The sequence below is a fragment of the Ailuropoda melanoleuca genome, chromosome 6 (genome assembly GCF_002007445.2).
Source record: "Ailuropoda melanoleuca isolate Jingjing chromosome 6, ASM200744v2, whole genome shotgun sequence".
Taxonomy (NCBI): domain Eukaryota; kingdom Metazoa; phylum Chordata; class Mammalia; order Carnivora; family Ursidae; genus Ailuropoda; species Ailuropoda melanoleuca.
Window position 1 is genome coordinate 118,270,254 of NC_048223.1, and position 19,743 is coordinate 118,289,996.

General features: G+C 34.2%; 1 protein-coding gene across 3 annotated transcripts; it reads right to left on the reverse strand.

Moving 5' to 3' along the window:
• Window positions 1-330: 330 nt before the first annotated feature.
• Window positions 331-18,025, reverse strand: TIAL1 (TIA1 cytotoxic granule associated RNA binding protein like 1). Of its 3 annotated transcripts, none has more exons than XM_011219976.3 (12): window positions 17,981-18,025; window positions 14,050-14,146; window positions 9,217-9,315; window positions 8,897-8,951; window positions 8,651-8,738; window positions 6,681-6,756; window positions 5,432-5,540; window positions 5,017-5,112; window positions 4,828-4,912; window positions 4,454-4,577; window positions 3,977-4,116; window positions 331-3,161 (listed from the first exon to the last, which is right to left on the reverse strand). In XM_011219976.3, exons 2-12 carry the CDS (start codon window positions 14,059-14,061, stop codon window positions 3,035-3,037), a joined length of 1,011 nt encoding a protein of 336 aa, XP_011218278.1. In that variant the 5' UTR covers window positions 14,062-14,146; window positions 17,981-18,025; the 3' UTR covers window positions 331-3,034. The 3 variants fall into 3 exon arrangements, with proteins under 3 accessions (XP_011218278.1, XP_011218277.1, XP_019651045.1); XM_011219975.3 differs by having other exon boundaries at window positions 9,217-9,366; window positions 17,981-18,024; XM_019795486.2 differs by lacking the exons at window positions 8,897-8,951; window positions 9,217-9,315; window positions 14,050-14,146; window positions 17,981-18,025 and adding an exon at window positions 7,218-7,285 and having other exon boundaries at window positions 8,651-8,730.
• Window positions 18,026-19,743: the final 1,718 nt, after the last annotated feature.

A 19,743-nucleotide genomic window follows, 5' to 3' on the forward strand; every position in this document is an offset into this window, starting at 1 on the left:
ACCCAGATGTGGTAAAACAATGGTTTCCATTATCTGGGGACTCTAAATTAATGAAATTTTACTATACTAATATTCAGTAGAGCACACATTTTTAGAAGGATGCAAATTTCTACTGTTCCATATCCAGAAAATAAATTTTAACTAAAAAAAAAGTTTTAATTCAACAAAGCTAATGGACTTCTGACACTTACACAGAACATAGAAATAGATCCTGAATGTATGTTTATTCCATATACCTTACTGATAACTTACTTAAAACGAAATTGCTTATTTTATGGCAGCCTGGAAGGAATAATTAAGTAATAAACGACAATAAGAAAAAGCCACTTATCAGATAGTCTAGTCTTTATTGAAAGACTTACTTCAACTGTGGTTTACAGCTTTGGCTTACGTTGGCCAGTCATTTTAGCCTCTCACTGCCGGCAGACATGAAAATCATGTGGGAACGGTACGGGGGAAATACTAGCAGAGAGATTATTAGAGCAAAGAAAATGGTAGTCAGAAACACATCACCAAAATAAATCTCAAAATAATTCAGAAATAAGAAACATTGTCTTGCATGCCAAAGAATCTCTGCTGTTGTTTTTAACGAACACAGAAAAGGCAATGATTCTTAGGCTTAAACTGATCAAGATGGCACGGACTTGACTTTGTTATAAAATAGACTCGAGTCTGTGTTAGCTTGACAGTTGTATTTTAAAATGGTGCATTTCATTTGGATAAGTAGCTTTGTATTTTAAAAACCATTTAATATGAAATAACTTCCACTAACTGATCATGAAATCTTTCTCTCTTTCAGATTGAGACGAAGGACACTTCAGTAATAGGTTTACTATGGCGCTGGAACTAGTCTGGATCATTTTATGAAATCGTAGAACAGACGACCAGGAAAACACTGCAGCTATAGTTAGCTGCTACTGCAATAAGCTGCTTAATTTACTGGCAGACCAAAAAAGGCAAACTGAGAATATTGATATATTAAGAAAAAGTCTTTAGTTGTTCAAGTTTCACATATATTCAAGAAATTTTAAACTAGGAGGCATAACTGATATAATTTGAGTGTTCTCCTTATAAAATATAAAGTAACTTTTCCATAACATCCCCCAAGGACACTAGCCATAAACAAAGATATAAGGGTAACTTTTATACAGAAGAGGGTCACAGAGGACTCCTGTGGTTAAAACTAAAGTGCCGTAACAAATCTGGCCCAAAGATGAATTTCAGACCCCGCAAATATTCATGTTTAATACATTTGACTGTTTTTTCCTAAATAGGGGAAGAAGAAAAATAATACCAAAATTATCGTAGTCACCAATTTATAAAACCATCATTATTTTAAAGCTAATTGTAAGACCTTAAACATTTAAAAAATAGTACTTTGTGCAATAGTATAATTGCATCTTGCTACTTAGCTGGTAAAGGGTTTTCTCATTTTGATGCCCAGGCCTCAAAAGCAATATTTCAAATACACTGCCTAAACATTTGCACCCTCTAGCTGTCAGAATTTGAATACATAGGATTTGATCTTTTACATTCTTGTTAGGATAGAAATTTGAGGCAGATTTTATCCGCGTAGCCTGGAAATACCTCAGAAGCAAACTTCAGTCCTTCTACGTCTACCCAATCGGTCACTGACAAACTCTGCACACATACAAGTCAGCCTCTGATCAGGCTTGTCAACCCATGCACACCACCCACGAGGAAAACAAATTCAATAAAAATAAAAGTCACAACTCTGTGTACTACTTAAGCTGAATATCCAATTATAAATTGGTACATCAAACTGTCTAAATAAGATGTTTTAGCAATCTTGTTAAAAAAATTCTCGGGCAAAATATATCTAATTTTAAAAAACACCCCAAGATATTTTTTTTTAAAAAACACTTGTACTATACAACTTACAGGAACCTTGGAATAGGTTTACAAGGTTTTAATCAAGGTATTTACATACCAAGTGATGTAAAGAAAGAAAAAAAAGAAATCTGATTTCCAATGACATTTTAAAATGTACTAATGCATCAAAGATTTGTATGAAATTAAAATTAAGGCTTTTTTTGTATAATAATTTGTATAATTTTAATTTTACATAGTAGCCAACCTTGGAAGTGTCAGTCTTAAACATTCTTATCAATCCATTGCATTCGATGCAGTGGAGTGTGTTAAGTGTTACTTCAAATAATTACATTGCTGCTACTTCTATGTTGAAGCATGCTTTTTAAACACTGTAGTTATTCAATATTTACAATGTATATCATTTAAACTTCATGTAAAAGCACAAGTATGACTGTCTGACTTTAATACAAACACCATACTTGGAATTTCCCCCCAAAATGAAATGTAATTTACTACAGTTTTAATAATCAACACTTTTTAAAGTTTTAAAAAACATGTCTTAATGTGGACCACCAACATTCGCTCAAGTAACTCAGATAATGTTGTTCCTTATTTAGTTTGTAAAATTTCTTTATCAGTCTGGCTTCAGTTTCTTTAGGCATAAAATAAGCATTTTCTCCAAAGCGACTCCAAAATCATGCAATTTCTTCTCAGTATCACACTTTTTTCTGCTGACTTCGAATGTGGTCCACCTCGGGGGAGGGGAGGGGAGTATCAAGGTTCAGGATGAACTTACATGTGATTCCCAGTTTTCCACGATCCTCCCTTTTTTTGCTCTTTTAAAAACACAGTGAGTTAAAATACTGAACAGCAAGATAAAAATGGAGTAGTATCTAAGAATCAAAACGTATTACCCATTTCTCCTATTATATCAAAATTTGTAGTCAGAATTGTCTTTATTGACTTTATTTTAGTTTTTGTACACAAAGAAAAATCATGTTCATATCCATCATGAACAAAAACTTAAAAAGGCAGAACTAGAAGACATGTGTCCTTCACCAAAGCAAAGCTGTGCTAAAGGTTCCAAACATTTCAATTTTTAAAATAAATATTTTCATTTTCCGATGTCTACTTTCATGTCTTCAGAGTGTCACAGGAAACTGAAGCTATCATGAATTACAACTGTGTTTAGAGTCCCAGCTCACTGTGTTTGGTAACTTGCCATACCATATCCAGCTTGGTTAGGAGGAGGTATTACAGGGGGAGGAGCTTGTCCTTGGGGAGGCTGAGCACCAAATCCACCCATCCAAGCAGCAGAAGGTGATTGACTTGGGGGGAAAAAAAAAATCTTGAGCAAACACAAAGAAAAAATTATCCATATATTTATACAAAAAAATCAAGCAGAGCCCCATCAGAATAGACAAGAAATCAACACACCCACAACAAAGAGCAAAGAAATAAATGACACAAATCTACACATGCAGAATACATATCCCAACATGAGTCTTAAATTATTAACGTAATCACAACTTAATGCAATGACTTCTTTGAAGAACATCTCAAAACTGATTTTTAAAAAATGACAGATCACCTACCTATCATATACTGCACACACAGTACATCAATTTAAGAAATTTAAAAATCACAAAGTTCATGTTGGAAAGAGAAGGAAGAAGGAACCAGTAAAAATAAAGACCTGGGCTGGCCTGGGGAAAAAGGTGCAAAGGACCAACCCACTCTATGAACAAAGGAAAAAAAAGCAAGCTACTTTGTACCACATAAATCTCTTAAGACTTCTCACACAAGCCAACAGACACAAATCATTCAATTTCTAAACATACCCAGGCAAAGACCTTTTCCATGCAAAAATAAATGAGATAAAATTAGAAAGGTAAATGAAATTCTACCAACAGCTTATAGAGATAGGACACACCAAATGATACCCCAACCTCCCCTTTCACCCAGGTAATAAAAAGCAAATTTTTAGCACTATAAATCATTTTCATAAGGTTTCTATAACACTTAAAATGTCGAATAACCTGATGAATTTACTTTAAATAGATTCTCCCCAGAAAAACACACTTTTGATTTCTTTTGTCAAAACTATGTCTGTTTATATATTGGAAAAACCCAAACAACTTACTCTACTCCAAATCCTTGTTGGTTCCATGGTTGCCCGTATACTCCGTAAGGCGGTACTTGCCACCCATTTGCCATATACTGTCCATACTGTTGTGGGTTTCCATAAACCTGGCTCCACTGCCCCCACTGACTATAGTCGACCTAGAAAAAAGCAAATTACCGTTTTAGGGAATAAGTAAGAAACACAGTATTTGAAGAAAGTGGGAGACAAGGAAGAGAAAAACTAAGTAAGCACCCTTATGTGAATAGGACTCTGTTATTTATCATTGTCTAAGTTTATTGGGGTGGTGACACCTGTGGAAAGAAAGTATTAAGATTCAGTTAATACCGCAAAATAATCACTTTTGAAAAAGCATTAATAAAATAAACTGAAAGCAGCTATATGCTTTATTTTCTGTTTATTTTACAGAGTTTCTAAAGCTTTTATGTAGATCTGTAAGATGGAAACCTTAAAAAGTGCTATGAAAAATTGAATTACCTGTTGGAAGTTTTTAGTCATATCAGGAGATTCTTTACCCCAATAGCATTTAACAACATGTCCTTCAATCGTAGTGCCATTCACCGAAACAATGGCATGGGCTGCACTTTCATGGGTTGAAAATCTAAAAGGGGAAGATACGAGGGTTTTGTCTTTTTTTTTTTTCTTTTTTTGAAGAACTTACACGGTAACTAATAACTCATTAGTTTATAACTGTCAACTTCGTATTTTCCTAAAGTACATTATGTAGGTAGGTTAAAGTTCTACATTGCAAAGAACTACTAAAATAACAAAGGCTGATACCTGAGGGGATCGAATAATGTAACTGAAAGGAATGGGTAATATAGAAGAGTAACCTGTAGGTAGAATTTTACCTGACAAATGAATAGCCTTTCTCTGGAAAAACTCTTATTTCCATAATTTGTCCAAATGGTGAGAAAGTCTGTCTCATAAGCTGATCTGAGAAACAAAAACACACAAATAAAATACTTAAGTCTCATGAAACTGACACTAAGAGTGATAAAGCTCCTCAGAGAAGGGGAGGAGAAAACCATACGCTGTACCTGTTAACCCAGAGGCAATTCCTCCACAGTACACAGTACAATTTTTTGGACTTGACTGGTTTACTACATCTTCAAATCTCAACTGCTTAGTGTTATCTATATGCAGGAAGAAAAGAAAAATGTTGATGATTGTACAATAGTATAAAACCGATAGCTATGTACAAAGATACACCTCATTGGGGGAGAAAATGGATTTTTTTTTCTTGACACCATGATTTGATCTATAAAATCAGCTGGCTCACAGCTCCAAATATACTAATTATCAAAGCCCAATTATTATTAGACAATTAAACTCAAGATTGAAATGAGCCTTATAATGCTAATAAAATTTAAATTTTAAGAAATTAAGACTACACTACTTCATGATTTCTGTGATGTATCCATAATTTTAACACACGCAGTAGACATATCTTACTTTCTTGTGTACTTTTAGGTGCAGGTGGTTTACGTGTGGCCCAGTTGGTTCTGATCTGACGACCACCCAACCACTGACCTCCCATATGCACAATTGCATTTTCTGCATCCTACAGAGAAAAAAGAGAAAGAAAGAGCAATTACAAACACAGGAAGGAAAATTGTGGCATATAAGACCCAGTAAAATGAAATAAAATTCTGGCACCGCTGGCTCCAGTAAATCTTACCAGTATAGGGAATGAATTCACTAAGCTTCCTAAATAAACAAAACTGAACTAATATCACAAAAGAATGATCTGAACTCCAGTGATATGTCAAAATTATTTTTATTTACGCATCAAGGGAAATTGATCATAATTCAAATATGCAAGAAAAAAATCATAACCCCACTCATTACCAAAAAGAAGGAAAGCAAGAATCCCACAAATATCTTAATTTAATGGCTGATCTGAAATGTAACTTTTACTGAAGAGTATACAGAAACTCCCAATACTATGGTCTAAATTACCTGCCCTAAATCTACATTCTAGTAGCAATGGATCATGATTGTGACACAAGATTAAGAATTCATTTTAAGACAGACTTCTGCATTAAGATTTAGAATGCTGCCAATAAAAATGAGTTTAATTATCACAACTAATGTGAATTTGCAATGAATCTAAGCAAAGAAAGAATACAGCTCCTAGCCTTTATTTTGCCACTTCAATAAGATGTAGGTAATTTAAGTTGCTAAAACTGATCTAAAATGCTACTATCAAAGCCCACTGTATTATCGGATCTTACAGTTAATGCAAATGCTTATAGACATTTTGGTACCTCTTTCTTTAAGAATACATGCAAAAATCATGATGAATTGTTTTAATTTTCATTTACATAATTTGCTGTAATCATTAATATCCTAGCTATAAAAGTATGGATGATAATTTAAAAGTTAAAACTGAGATTTTCATGGTTCAGACTAAATATAATTTAACCTCCCTCGAAATTCTGAGGTAAGTTTATATGTCCTAATCTTGAGTTTGACTTCCAATACATCTTACCTTCACCAATGCATAAATGCAACCATGATACTCTTTCTTATAATCAGCCTTTTTCCAGCTATTTATTTCCAAGAAAACAATTACACTCTACTATTAAAACATACAAAATTACATAAAAGCTGTTGTAGGCAACATATAAGAATATTCAAGATTCCAATTAATTAACGACTGAATTTTGTATTAAATTTACATTGAGTTGAAAGAACATACCAGTTTGTTATAAAAAGATACAAAACCATAGCCTTTGGATTTTCCAGTTGCCATGTCTTTAACTACTCGGGCATCCCTGTGAAAAGAAGCACAGCTAAATGAGGGAAGTAAGAGTCATCCTCAAAATAAAAACTAAAAGGAACCACACACACTGTATTGTGAGCATTTTTTTAAATAAAATTCCAGTTAGCCCTAATTAACTACTGCCATTCCTGAACTCTCCCTAACGCTTCTTTACCTGTTAGAAAAAAGCAGTAGGACAAAAACATGTAATAAACATGCAACCTAATCAAATAGCCTGCATTTTCTAAACTAAATGCTCAAATCTGAAGATTAATAGGAACAATAGTTTCCTTTTCTAATATTCTATTGGCTAGTGTCCTCTAAGGTTTACTGGTTCTATAAATTACTGTAACAATGCTAACTACTTTACCATGCAATCTCTAAATAGTTAAATGTCTTCTGCCTAGTGATACAAAATATATGAAATATTAAAAAATTGAAAAAGAGGTAAAAATAGGAATTAAAAAGGCATACATGGCCTGTTAACAGATTTCTTTATTTTTCTTGGTCAATTCTCTACCATCATTTTGGAGTTTGGGCAGCTGTAAATTTTGAAAAATTGACATTTTCAGAAATTTAAGAAAGGAGAATAAAAAACTAACAACAATGCTAAGCACACCAGTACGAAAACAACAAATTTACACAGAAATTTTAGTGAGTAAGTTAAAATGATTGGAAATATAGAACTCCACTGAATATAGAATGTTAAAATGTAAATACTAAAATATGTATATATAAATAATGTATAATAAGAATAAATAGAAATGAGAAAAAAATCTACAACTGAGTTCCAGTGTGCACAGTTCCTTGCAGTTAGCCTTCAAGATCCTGTCCATTCTTATGAGCAATTCTGCAAAATAACCAGAATGCTATTACTTTTAATTGTGACTTGGACTTTAGAAAAACTGCAGGTCTCAGGTATAAATAAAGATTGAAAAACAGCAACCTGTATTATTTTTTATACTGATTTTTAAAACAGTACTACTTACCACATTTAAAGATTAAAAAGCAAAGCAAATATCAAAACAGAAAATTAAGAATTAAATCTTTCTTTCAAATAAATCTATAGAACAACAAATTGTATACAGAAAAATATTGTTGTTCTTAGGTGAAACATATTCCTGTAAAGCAGTACTACAACATTTCATTTAAATCTACAGGAAGTACATAAAATATACGGATTTTAATCAGAAAGATATATTGTGATAAACATTTTATAGAACTTATAAAACCACTTTTAATTTTCCATTATACTAGATCACATAACATACAATGAGATTTGAGCATAAACTTTATTAAAAATCAAACCACATTTGGGCCCTAACTAGCAGAATCAAATACCAGTAACAAAAAAACATCTACTAATTAATCCCACATTTATGGCTCAGACAACGCAACATTTTAGTATTATAATAGTACTACTTTTTGGCTAAAATATCAAAACACATTTACCAGTATAATTAAACATGTACATTTCCAATTTAACTGCAATATATCCAAGGATTTACCTACTTTTCCCAATTTATAAACTCTTCCTATAAAAGTTTAATACACAGTATACATCACATTCACTTTTGGTTAACCACCGAATTTTAAAAACATTTGACAGAAATTTGGACTTTATAATAGGCTTTACCACCCAAACATCTGCTTCAAAGATAACAAACAGAATCACTTAAAAAATTTTAACATATTATACACAGGATTAGATGAAAACAAGACCCCAAAACATTGAAATGACATTAACATTTTCAACAACATCTACTAATCAAAAAAACAAAACAAACCAACAAACAAACAAAAAAAAATCACACTAACTAGGGAAAGAAAATCTTAATTCCAGTACAAGTTAATCATATACAATTTTGCCTATCACTACTGAATATAGTATTGACTATGATACTTACGATATTTTACCAAAAGGGGCAAATGCTGATTTGATATCTTCTGTTGTAATTTCTGGACTCAAATCCCCAACAAACACATGGAAGTGATCTGAAATCAAAGCATTTGGTAATCAAATACTTAAAAAGCCAGCTACTAATAAGCCTTTTTCAGGCAACACTACGGGAAGAAAAACCCTATTTAAGCTGGTAGCGCTGCCAGGATAATTTCAGAACTCTTCCACAGTAAAATGCAGCAGGAGTACTTACTGGAAGTATCTTTTTTCTGGCTACTTGGTGTTGTTGCCCAGTTTACTTTGACCTCCTAAAAATAAAGATTATATTTAATACAATTATTAGGCATGTCATTATGAACCATAACACTTACCACTTATTAAATCATTTATCAAACAGGATAATTTTTGTAAAAACACTAGGCCGAATAAAGCAAAACCATCACTTGGCAGAGCTGAATATTTGTTTAAAAACTTGCTAAAAAGAATACAAGCTAAAACACATACACACACACATAAGCTAATTCGACATGCAAAAATATATACTCGTGAGGAGCCATCACTCTATAATCTTACCTTTCCCAAAATTTTTCTCCCATTCATAGCAGCTAATGCAGCAGCTGCATCTCTGTGTTCATAAAATTCCACAAAGCAATATGGGTCATTGCTTGTATGCTGCAAAACAGAAAATCCAACAGAAGAGTTGACCCTTCTGCTATCGGGTTGCTGAGAAGAAAATCCAGGAAAAAACATTACTGACAGCTAGGAATGTACAAGGTGAGATTGCATAAGCTTATGAAAGCCTAACACTTATAAAAATAAGATTTACAGCTACACCTGACTTTGCACCTGAGAATACTGCTGAACTCAAACAGAACCATCAAAGCAGTATAGAATCATGACTATCAGTATTAAAACAAAATAAAATATAGAATTCTGGTGAAATATGTTAAATATAAAATAGAAGTTTATATTAGACCAAACAAAACCTTAAGGACCATTCCTTACCACAGCTCTTCTCTCTCCCAACATTATTTTCAAAAGGATGAATTCTATTTATGCCTCATAATCCTTCATAAACTATATCCCATGACAAAAAAAAAAATACAGAAATGAACCAACTTTACAAACATTGCTTATGATGGAAACTAGGATGAGTATTGCATAGGAGATGAGATTATGTACTCCTAAGTAAGGAATGAGAATAAAAATAGAAAAATTTCAAATTTGTAACTAGCTATTAAAACGAACTCCCCATCTTTCAAACTAACCTAATGAACAGGAGATTCTATATACTTTGAATTTAGTCTTCAAAGACCAGAGAAATATGCTAGAAATCAAGAAAAGAACTTATGAAAATATGTCTGAATAAAATATTCCAGGACAAAGCTACAATTTTATATCACAAAAAAACCAATATAAGAAATCTTTATTAAATATATTCTACAATATTATACTTGACAGGAGTTGCAAACAGACATTTATAAAGACAATTAGAAAGTACGGCCTAATTTATAGCAACTTTATAAACTAACGACCAAAATGGAAATGAATTTTATAAAACTGCAACCTGTATCAAAGAGCTATACAACCGTACAAATACATTGTTTGCGTAAGGCTAAAAACATTCATCACTGTTCAATGTAAAATGCCCTAAAAAAAAAAAATACTATTTTAAAATGTGGAATTCTAGTTGCACTTACAAGGGGTACAAAATACCAGATAAAATAAAGATCTTTTCAACAACCACTGTTTTTTCATTCCAGGAAAGTTTTAGAAGAAAAATCCAAAATAAGACGTCTAAAACAATAGTGGCGAAGCAACCAGAAGGCATTTCCTTGAGGGAAAAAAAGTGTGATCATTAATACTGACAAGAAAACTATGGGCTCTCACACAAAATCCTACCATAGCCATGTGAACTCTGTTCTTAAGAGGTATAGAAAGGAAATGAAGAAAAGATTCCAAAGAAAAACATGCACTTAAATTCCTCTTACAAAAGAGTTAACATTTACCAATAACATTCATTTACAGAAAGGATTTAAAGGTAAATAGCAAGCTAAAACTATGCTAGTCAATTTTTCATTTTACTCCTATCTCTTCTGCCCTGATGGTCTCTACATAAAACACTGGTAATTATAGCAAGACATACAGGGATCCACTGGTAGATCCGTGAGAACAACAGGCTTTAGTAAACTACTCTAACTCATGCAGACGGACTTCAAGTTTACCTAACAGTAGCAGGCCAACCCTATACAATGTATGAACATACGCATGTAAACACCCACACATTCACATCACACTGCACTTCATGTAAGACAACACTGATTTCTGTCACAACCCAACTGTCAGAGAATTTTTTAGCCTTAAAATTGACAACATTATAGTATACAGAGAAAGCTAGAGTCTAAGATAAACAGTATCCAAAGTAAAAAATCACAAAACTAAGGGGAAAAAAAGCATTTTTCATATACTGAAACGGTATATATAGCTGTCTACCTATATAGTCTGTACTAGACTGCATGCTCTTTGGAAGCTTCCCATTTATGCCACCAAGGGACACTCTAAATATCAACCGTGTCCTTACCTTAGTAAGTGTTGTCAACACTTTTTGTTGGATGACATAAATGTCAAGACAGAGAAATATGAGATTTTACAGCTATATACAAGTTTGAATGTAGGAGTTGTAGAATATGGATAAGTTTCATTTCAAATCCTTCTCTCCACAAATGGCTGATTGTGCACACAAGTTTAAAAAAAATACTATTAAAATACTATTAAAATGTTTCTCAAAAGTTTTCTAGACAACTTCTTCCACTTTCTCAGACCCCATTCTCTACTGACTCTACTGAACCCACTCCAGCTGGCTTCCTACCCACCCAACCAGGCCAAAGAAACTGTGTTAAGCTGACCAGTGACCCCTCTGCCACCTCTGTGATCCCTTTTCTGTCCTCACCTTGACTTTCAAGCAGAATTCAGCTAACGACTCCTCCTCCTTTAAATATTCCATTTTAAATTCCACACAGCCTCTTGGTTTTCTGGTTTTCTCACTGGAGGATCTTTCAGAAGGCAGTTCTTCCCCGTTCACTCAAACTCTAAACGTCACCCTAAGTGTTCAGATGCTCCAGGGCTTAGACCTAGACTACGCTACTTCTCTCCGTCAGCCCTCTCTTTAGATCAAGGAACTAAATCTCATCTAGTCCCATAGGTTCAAATACCACTGCAAGCTGGTATCATCAGCACTGGTCTCTCAGTTTATCCAACTACTTACATATAACGTTCCTTTGGATATCTAATGCACACCTTAAGTTTAACACTGCCAAAACAGAACTCCTGACTCCCACCACTACCCCCCATCCAACTCCCTTGCTCATGCCCATTTCAGCAAATAAACAGCGCTACCATCTACACAACTATAAACAAGAATCTTAAGTATATTTCCTGATGTCTTCCTTTCCCTTATGTCCCCCAGCCAATCCAGTCCTACTGATTTAACCTCTAAATTATATTCCAAACATACCTATTTCTACCTCTAGACCTACCAATCTAAAAAACAAGCCCCCATCATCTCTTATCTAGACTAGTAAAATAAACCCAGCTGCTTTCCCTCTTTCCATTCCCGCCCCCTACAATCCATTCTCCGTGACAGTCTCCAAATAATCTTAAAAATGCAAATCGGAGTGCCTCATTACTCTGCTTAAAACTCCGCCACAACCAGAGTAAAATCCAAACTGTGTGTCATGGCCCACACTTCCCTAGGTGATTCTGAATCCTGCCTGCCTGCCTCTTTACACTCATTTTCCACCAATTCCCTTCACTCCCCAGGCTCCAGCCATCCTGGTCTTTGGTTCCATGAAGTCATGAAGCTCATTACCAACTCGCAGCCCTTGTATCTGCCATTTCCTCTGCCTCCAACTCTTAACATAGATGGCACCATCTTGTTATTCCTGTCTCAGACCAAAGAGGTGACATCTTCCCTCTCACCACCTAGTCTGTATAAACACCAACCCTCCAATCTCCATCACAGAACTGCTTTATTTTCTCCACAGCTCTTATCCCTATCTGCAATCATCTTGTTTACTTGTTTGTTAACAATATTCTCAATAGTATGTAAACTCATGGGAGTCTCCTCCCTTTCGCTCTCCACTAGATCCCCAGAGCTCTGAATAGTGCCTAGCACACAGTAAATTTTTGATGAATGAAAGAATGAATGAATGAATGATCAAAGACAGGAAGGAAAGAAGAGCTACTGGAACAGAATGAGAACTATTATTAGTTAGGAAAGAAGATCAAAAGGCCAATTTGCTTTACAAGTTTTTCACACAGTTCCTCTCACAGGGTATAATACAAACTCCTTTGCACAGCTTCCGGCCCCTGCCGAACACTCTTGCCTCATCCCCTGGCATCTTTCACGACTAATCCCGTTCGGAACACCAACCACACTACGGTCTCCACCTTTCCATTTCCTCTCACGAGCACTTCTGCTCTGTCTACCAGACTGGATCAACCTTCTTCTCTCACCTGGAATCCCTTCTTCCTCAGATTCCACTGCTATCCTTTCAGTTTCAGTCTAGACACTGACTCCTCCAATAAAGCCTCTCCTGACCCAAGACTGTACTGGACCTCTGTGCTCCCACGGCATTTATCATCCTCTGTTATTAGTGCCTGCTAACTCCTCTGTCTCCCTCACTAGGCTATAAAATTCTATGGCGCTAAGAACCATCTTATTCAGTAGTGCATCTCCAGCACTTACCGGAATAGCTCGTACACAGTAAACAGTCTAAGAAGTGTGTGGATGAATAAAGAAAAAGGAAGACGAGAACGAACTGAAACACACGTCTCTGGGCACTGCTATACAGTCTTAATCAGGAGAGTATAAAAAGATAGTCTTCTTTGCAAAAAAGAAAATAAAACGATCACCCTAACAATTTAAGTCCAGTCTACGGAAAGCTGCTGTTATTAGTATTTTTTTGGAGATACACAAGGTGCATGGTGCAACACCACGCACGTAAGAACCCAATGATCTTTTACTACACCAATTCCTACACTTTAAATGTGTATCATCTGAATCGGGAACATTCTTATTGGAATTGTAGGAAATACTGCCTAGTTTCTCAACACTGAGATAAGCGCTAACAATTTTTTACAAGCAAAATCACTCAAAGGTAACTATATTCTGAAGAATGACCATGTGAGAGTAACAGCACACAAACTTTGTCCTCTCAAATAAAACTCCATTCTAAACCTAGTTTATCTGCCAAACCAAAGTAATAAGTCAACACAACAAACATGAATCTCTCCATCAGAATAACTTGAGGCTTAAAATGATATTTTAAAATGATACTAATCAACTCCTGTATCTCACAACGTTAAACGTCACGCTGTCAGCACATGGAACTGGGAAGATCTTACCTCTGTTATCATTTTACAGCTTTTACAGGGTCCAATCTGACTGAATAACTGAAGTATAAGGACTTCCGTCACATCTCTGGAGAGGTTACCTACGTATCTGTTCAAGAAGAAAAAGAATACATTATTAGCAATTTCCCTTCAGCTCTGTCTCTAATGCATTATCACTTAGCTTAATACCTTTTTTTCATTTTAACTTCCTCTGTCTTCAATAAAATTTTTTCCAATCAAGCCTAATTCTATGCAAGTTAAGATTAACCCTTATTTAGGAAAGCAGCAAGTGTTCTTAGGTACTAAATTAGGCCACTAAAGTATCACTTCAAACATTTTATAAAGAAGAAATCAATGTGACCTTGCATACCCCAAAAGCATTACTATTCTGTATCCTACATATCATTGTCTCATCTTATTAGAATAAAAATAATAAAAATTTAAAACCAGTCTCCAGATAACTATAATTTCTGGATATACAACACAATTCAAAATAATGTGTGTGTGTGTCTCTCACACACACATAAATACCACCAAAAATACTAATTGTAACACCTGATCAATAAGGACACATTAGACAAGGTAGTTTATCTTAGACCCCCCAACAAAAGCAATTACACAAACAAAGAAACAGTAAAGTTAGCAAAACACACAGAGATTGGAAGGTTTGTTTTGTTTTGCTAAACAAGATTTATCGATGATCTATCTATCTTCATTGTTTTGTTTTAGGAATGCAAGGCAAAATAATAAAATTTCCTAGTCTAAAACACATCAGAATCAACAAAATACATCTTTATGTAGATAAAAAAGCAAATACAAAGATTTCTTCAGAAATTCAGAGAAAATTTAAGACAAATATAGGTATACTTTTCACTATGCCTATTTAAAGATTTGGGATTATTTTTTTAAGTTACATGTTGAATGGATGTATTCTGTATTAAGAAATTCAGAATACAGATAAACTCAAAAGAAAAGACCACCACCACCCAGAAACGACCACCTGGTTTCTCTTGTCCCATGGATTTGTATTCATTTAGCTCAATAAATTGCCAAACTTTTAAGTCTTTCCGGTACTCAGTGTATAATTCCTAAAACACATTTGTTGTGAACAACCAAACAATATTTATAAAATTTAACATAGCTTCTCCTGGAAATTAAAAAGACGTAAGTTTTATTTTCCCAACGATAATGTATAACAACTGGAAACTGAGTACTGAGACCAAAATAAGCCTTGCATCTATGGTTACCATATTAAATACATAACTGGCATAAGCTGGAACATTCTGAAAGGGAAAAATTAACCGAGAAAGGTAAAGTGTAAAAAAATTATCTGATCAAGAATGAACAATTTCCCAGTTCAGCTAAGAATTTCATTGCAATGGGTACTAATATCTACATCGTTCTAAAACTGAACCACAAGTCCAATGTTACTTAAATAGAAGACTAAGCCAGTGGAAAATGGCTTTAGGTCTACTATGCTATCTTTTTCTTATAATTAAAGTAGAGCAGACCCATCGGTAGGCCATGGAATGACACACTTTTTCCAGCAGTAGCAAAAGGTTATAGGATTATAAGCTCGCCAGACAACTGACTGTCCCTTTTTAACTCAGAGGGATTTGTGAGCCTGTATCCAGGGAATAATTTCTTTTTGTACAAGGTAAAACTATCTATAAAGTAAATGAACGAGTGACCTTGGTCTCCTAAATGTTATATTCATTTAGCCCAAAGTGCTAGTTAGCTCATTTCTAAGAGAACAGAAGAGGAATGGATAAAACTGATTTTCACATATTGACACTAACTAATAACAAAGTTAAAATAGATCACCACTTTTATATAATAAAATCTAAATAACTTAAATAGTTTTAAATTTGCACTAGTGTTTAAACATGTATTTGTTCAGAAAAAAGCTGCATGGGCATTAATTACCTTCCACACCTAAGTCACAATTAAAGCTGTTACTGTTTACTAGGATTTTTATTGCAAGTCAACCTTTTTCGAGTGAGCTATAAATTTTGAAGAATTTCTAGAGGCACATTTAGATATAGCAATTTACATTTCAAGCTCTGATGCTAAAGAGCAAAATGGTAATCTAAGTTTAGAATGTCATGAAATACAAAAATCCAGTTTTAAGGTTTCCTATTTTTCAAATATCTCCAACTAAAAGTTCAGTGGTAAAGCGGCAAACTAAATTCCAAAAATAATATAAAAAAAGTCTTCCATAACAACACGTAGAATATCTTAATTTACCAGAATAAAAAGGATGTAATTCACCATATAATTTCACCTAAACTTTACCCAAATCTGACTGCCTTTTCCTTTACTCGAGTTCTGTAATTTGTTCATTTGCATATGCCTTCATCCTTCATAATATTCAATAGAGAAACTTCTTATAGCTTTTAAAATACTGTACAACGCAGCTTAAGTACCTTACATTACCATAACGTCCCAAAATAAATACTAACAAAAATATTTAAGGCAGATGTTCAACACCTGACCTGGAAAGAACATCATCTTCTTGGCAGTACGCTGAAGTATATTTTCTCTTTCTAAATTATAGTTTCTACACTTCACTCTTTCTCTTCTGAAGTAGTCAATATATTCTAAAGTTCCTAGTGTTTAAGTATAAAATTTCTACTTGAACATACAGAATAACAGAAAAAGACAAATGGCTCAAATTCTTGTATAAAGAGGTTAATTCAAAGAGTAAACACTTAGAAATTCTAAAACAATTTTTTACTCAAGAAAAAAAAAGGCATACCTTAGGTCTATTTTGTCTTCTAAGAACAGGAACTGTAGGAACTAAAGCATTAAAAACGGAAAATGATGCTTTTATCCCTAACATAAGGGTTAAAATCCAATTTGAGACTAGAAACTTGGCAGTTTCACAGTCGGCAAAAGTTCACATTGCCAAACTACTTCCTATGTCCAAGTGGGCAGAATTTTAAGTTAAGAACCTCATGCCTTTCAGAAGACTCATCAAGCTTTTTCAACACTGACTGTGCTCTCACTCTGAAAAGAGTAGCCCTACCAAGGGTGAAATTAATTACATGCACTTTTGCACAAGATACTATTGCTAAATTTCCATGAAAGCAACATTTTTGCTCTTGTTCTTGAGAAGTTCCTATTTAAGAGGAGATTTTACAACAATATCCTTCAATGGGCCTCTAATGAACTGATCAATTTGTAACTATTTCATTTTAGGAAGGAGGCAAGGTGGAGGAAAGATACAGGGTGGGTATAAGTGACTTGACCACCTACATAAGGGATATCGACACACACACACATTTTAAAGAAACAGACAATACGATTAAATTGGCCAAGGTGCTTAATTACAGCCACAATATAGTCAAATCCATCATATAGGTAGTCAATTTTATAACAGGATCTAACAGTTTCTTCTGCTACTGCCTTCAGATGCTCAGATTATATTCTAAATCACTGCTTTATTTCCTCCTTTTGACAGCCTCTATCAGAAAGAAAGAACAGCCTTAAAGGATGGCATTGCGTAACATGGTATAATCCCAGATTCACAAGTCCTACTCATTTTGAGGCATCAGATAAATGAAGAAAGTTAATCAAACTACAATAGAACACCACTATAATTTAATGTTGTATTATAGATTCAGATATACTATGGATCAAATCTCTACACGCAAAAGCTACCCACAACACAAGTCTGAAATGTGGGTCCCACAAGGTTGGTGTCTGGCAGTTTACTTCCAACACCAGATTACACAGCATGATCTCGTTTTTTTTTTAAGATCACAAGTTATCAAATACATATTACCCCAAAATAAAAGTCAAATAAGAACAAAGAACATCAGAAAACAGACCTTTAAAGGATAAATAAACTTTAGGCTCAACATCAAAGCAATTCTATACCACTTTAAATACCATCAAATAAATTAGTAATACTGTAGGTAATGAATATTTAAAGACCTACCTAGGCTATAAACACCATATTGTTTTCTGATGATAGAACCATATGTCTTAGCTTGTGTGTGTCTGCAGGAAAAAAACCTCACTAGTAACACACAGGCATTTTATGGAAACAGTTTAAGATAAGCTTAAAGAGTACATTCTTTTAAAACATACTAGCCACGTGAAAACCTAACCCACAGATCACAATGTAAAATAAAAGATCTCCATAAATAAGCAAAATAAAACCCTACTAGATGTCAACCTCTAAAGTCACGTTCAAAGTTTTGGTCATGTTACACCTGAAAGAACACTTTGAGGGGAATTACGTAAAATGAACGCTTAGAAAAACTATACTATGCATTATATTTGTTAAAAATCTGACCAAGAAATCCCAATTCTGAAACATTCACTTTTATCTCAAAATTCCACATTTGAAGGTTTTAAAAAATATATAAAAATCAACAGACCACACCATGTATGACAGTCATGTCTGCTCATAATTTTACATTAATCAGGACTTAAAAAAAAATAAACTTAATACTAATTCAATGAAAAGGAGTATAATCATTGTAAAATATTTGAGTACCTCTTGTGTTCCAGGCAGTGAACTAAGTGCTGCAGGGGTAAGACCTAGGAAGATGTAGCAGTCCTTGTCTAAAAAAAAACCCTTCCCGTAGAGAAGAGTGGGAAAAGGAAAAAGGAAGACAGAATAGTAAACATGTACTGACATACAGGTACAACTAAGCTCAAGATGTTTCTTTACTCACATGTACACATGTCACATTCTTAAACAACTGTAAACGTAGAGAACTTAAATGTGTTTCAGAGAAAGAACAGATTGGAGAAAGTAGAGGTTAAGAAGTAAGTGACAAAGTTAACTCATTAGTCTACTGGAGAAGGGTCCAAGGTCTGATGGAGATGAAGATAAGGCAAACGCAAAGACAGTTATGTGAATTAAAGATAGTGAAATGGCATATTATTTAGCCCGACAAAACCAGGAATTCCTCTTCTTAAGGAACAGACAGATAACAGTTAATGAGAAGGTACCATGAGAATTTAGCAATTATTCGGTAGCTATTATGATGCAATGATGACATTTCAGATGTTTAGATACAATGTAACTTTTATCTTTGTTAAATACACTCTAGCTAGGCACTAAATTCAACTTTCCCAGATGCTTCCATCAAAGCACACATGGCTAACTATCAAACCTTCGCTTCAACAGATCTTAAAGGGTGGATTTCAAATTGTCCCAATTCTCTCTTTTCTGGGGAAAAAAGTTAGTAATGGGAGACAGCACAAAATAAATATAAAAGTTCTCCGAAAGAGACTTCTCACTGAAGCATTTGATGTGCTTAAGCTGGCCTCAAATTCTCAAAACAGGAGGGCAAATACTTTAGTGAGACATTAGAAAAATAGGAATACAAAGGCAAGCCCACCCTCCCACCCTCCCCAAAACGAAACAAAAAAACCAAACCTGCATCAATATTGTAAATAGGTATCTATCTTCTTTATTGAGCGGACTTTGGTAGAAGAGATGAGAAGCTAGTCAAACTTCCTGAGTACCCATCCACCTTCATCTATTTCCCAAAAAGTAATTTCCCCAACACATAGCAGAGCCAAGTGGACTATGATCATATCAATACCAGGCAGATGCAAGAGAAAACAAAGCAGCGATCTGACTCCTTGTACTCGAGGTAGGTGTGCTGAGCTTCCAGAGGCTAGGAAAACCGAAGGTGGCCAACTTAAACATTTAATTAGAAATTACTCAGACTTTTTTTTTTT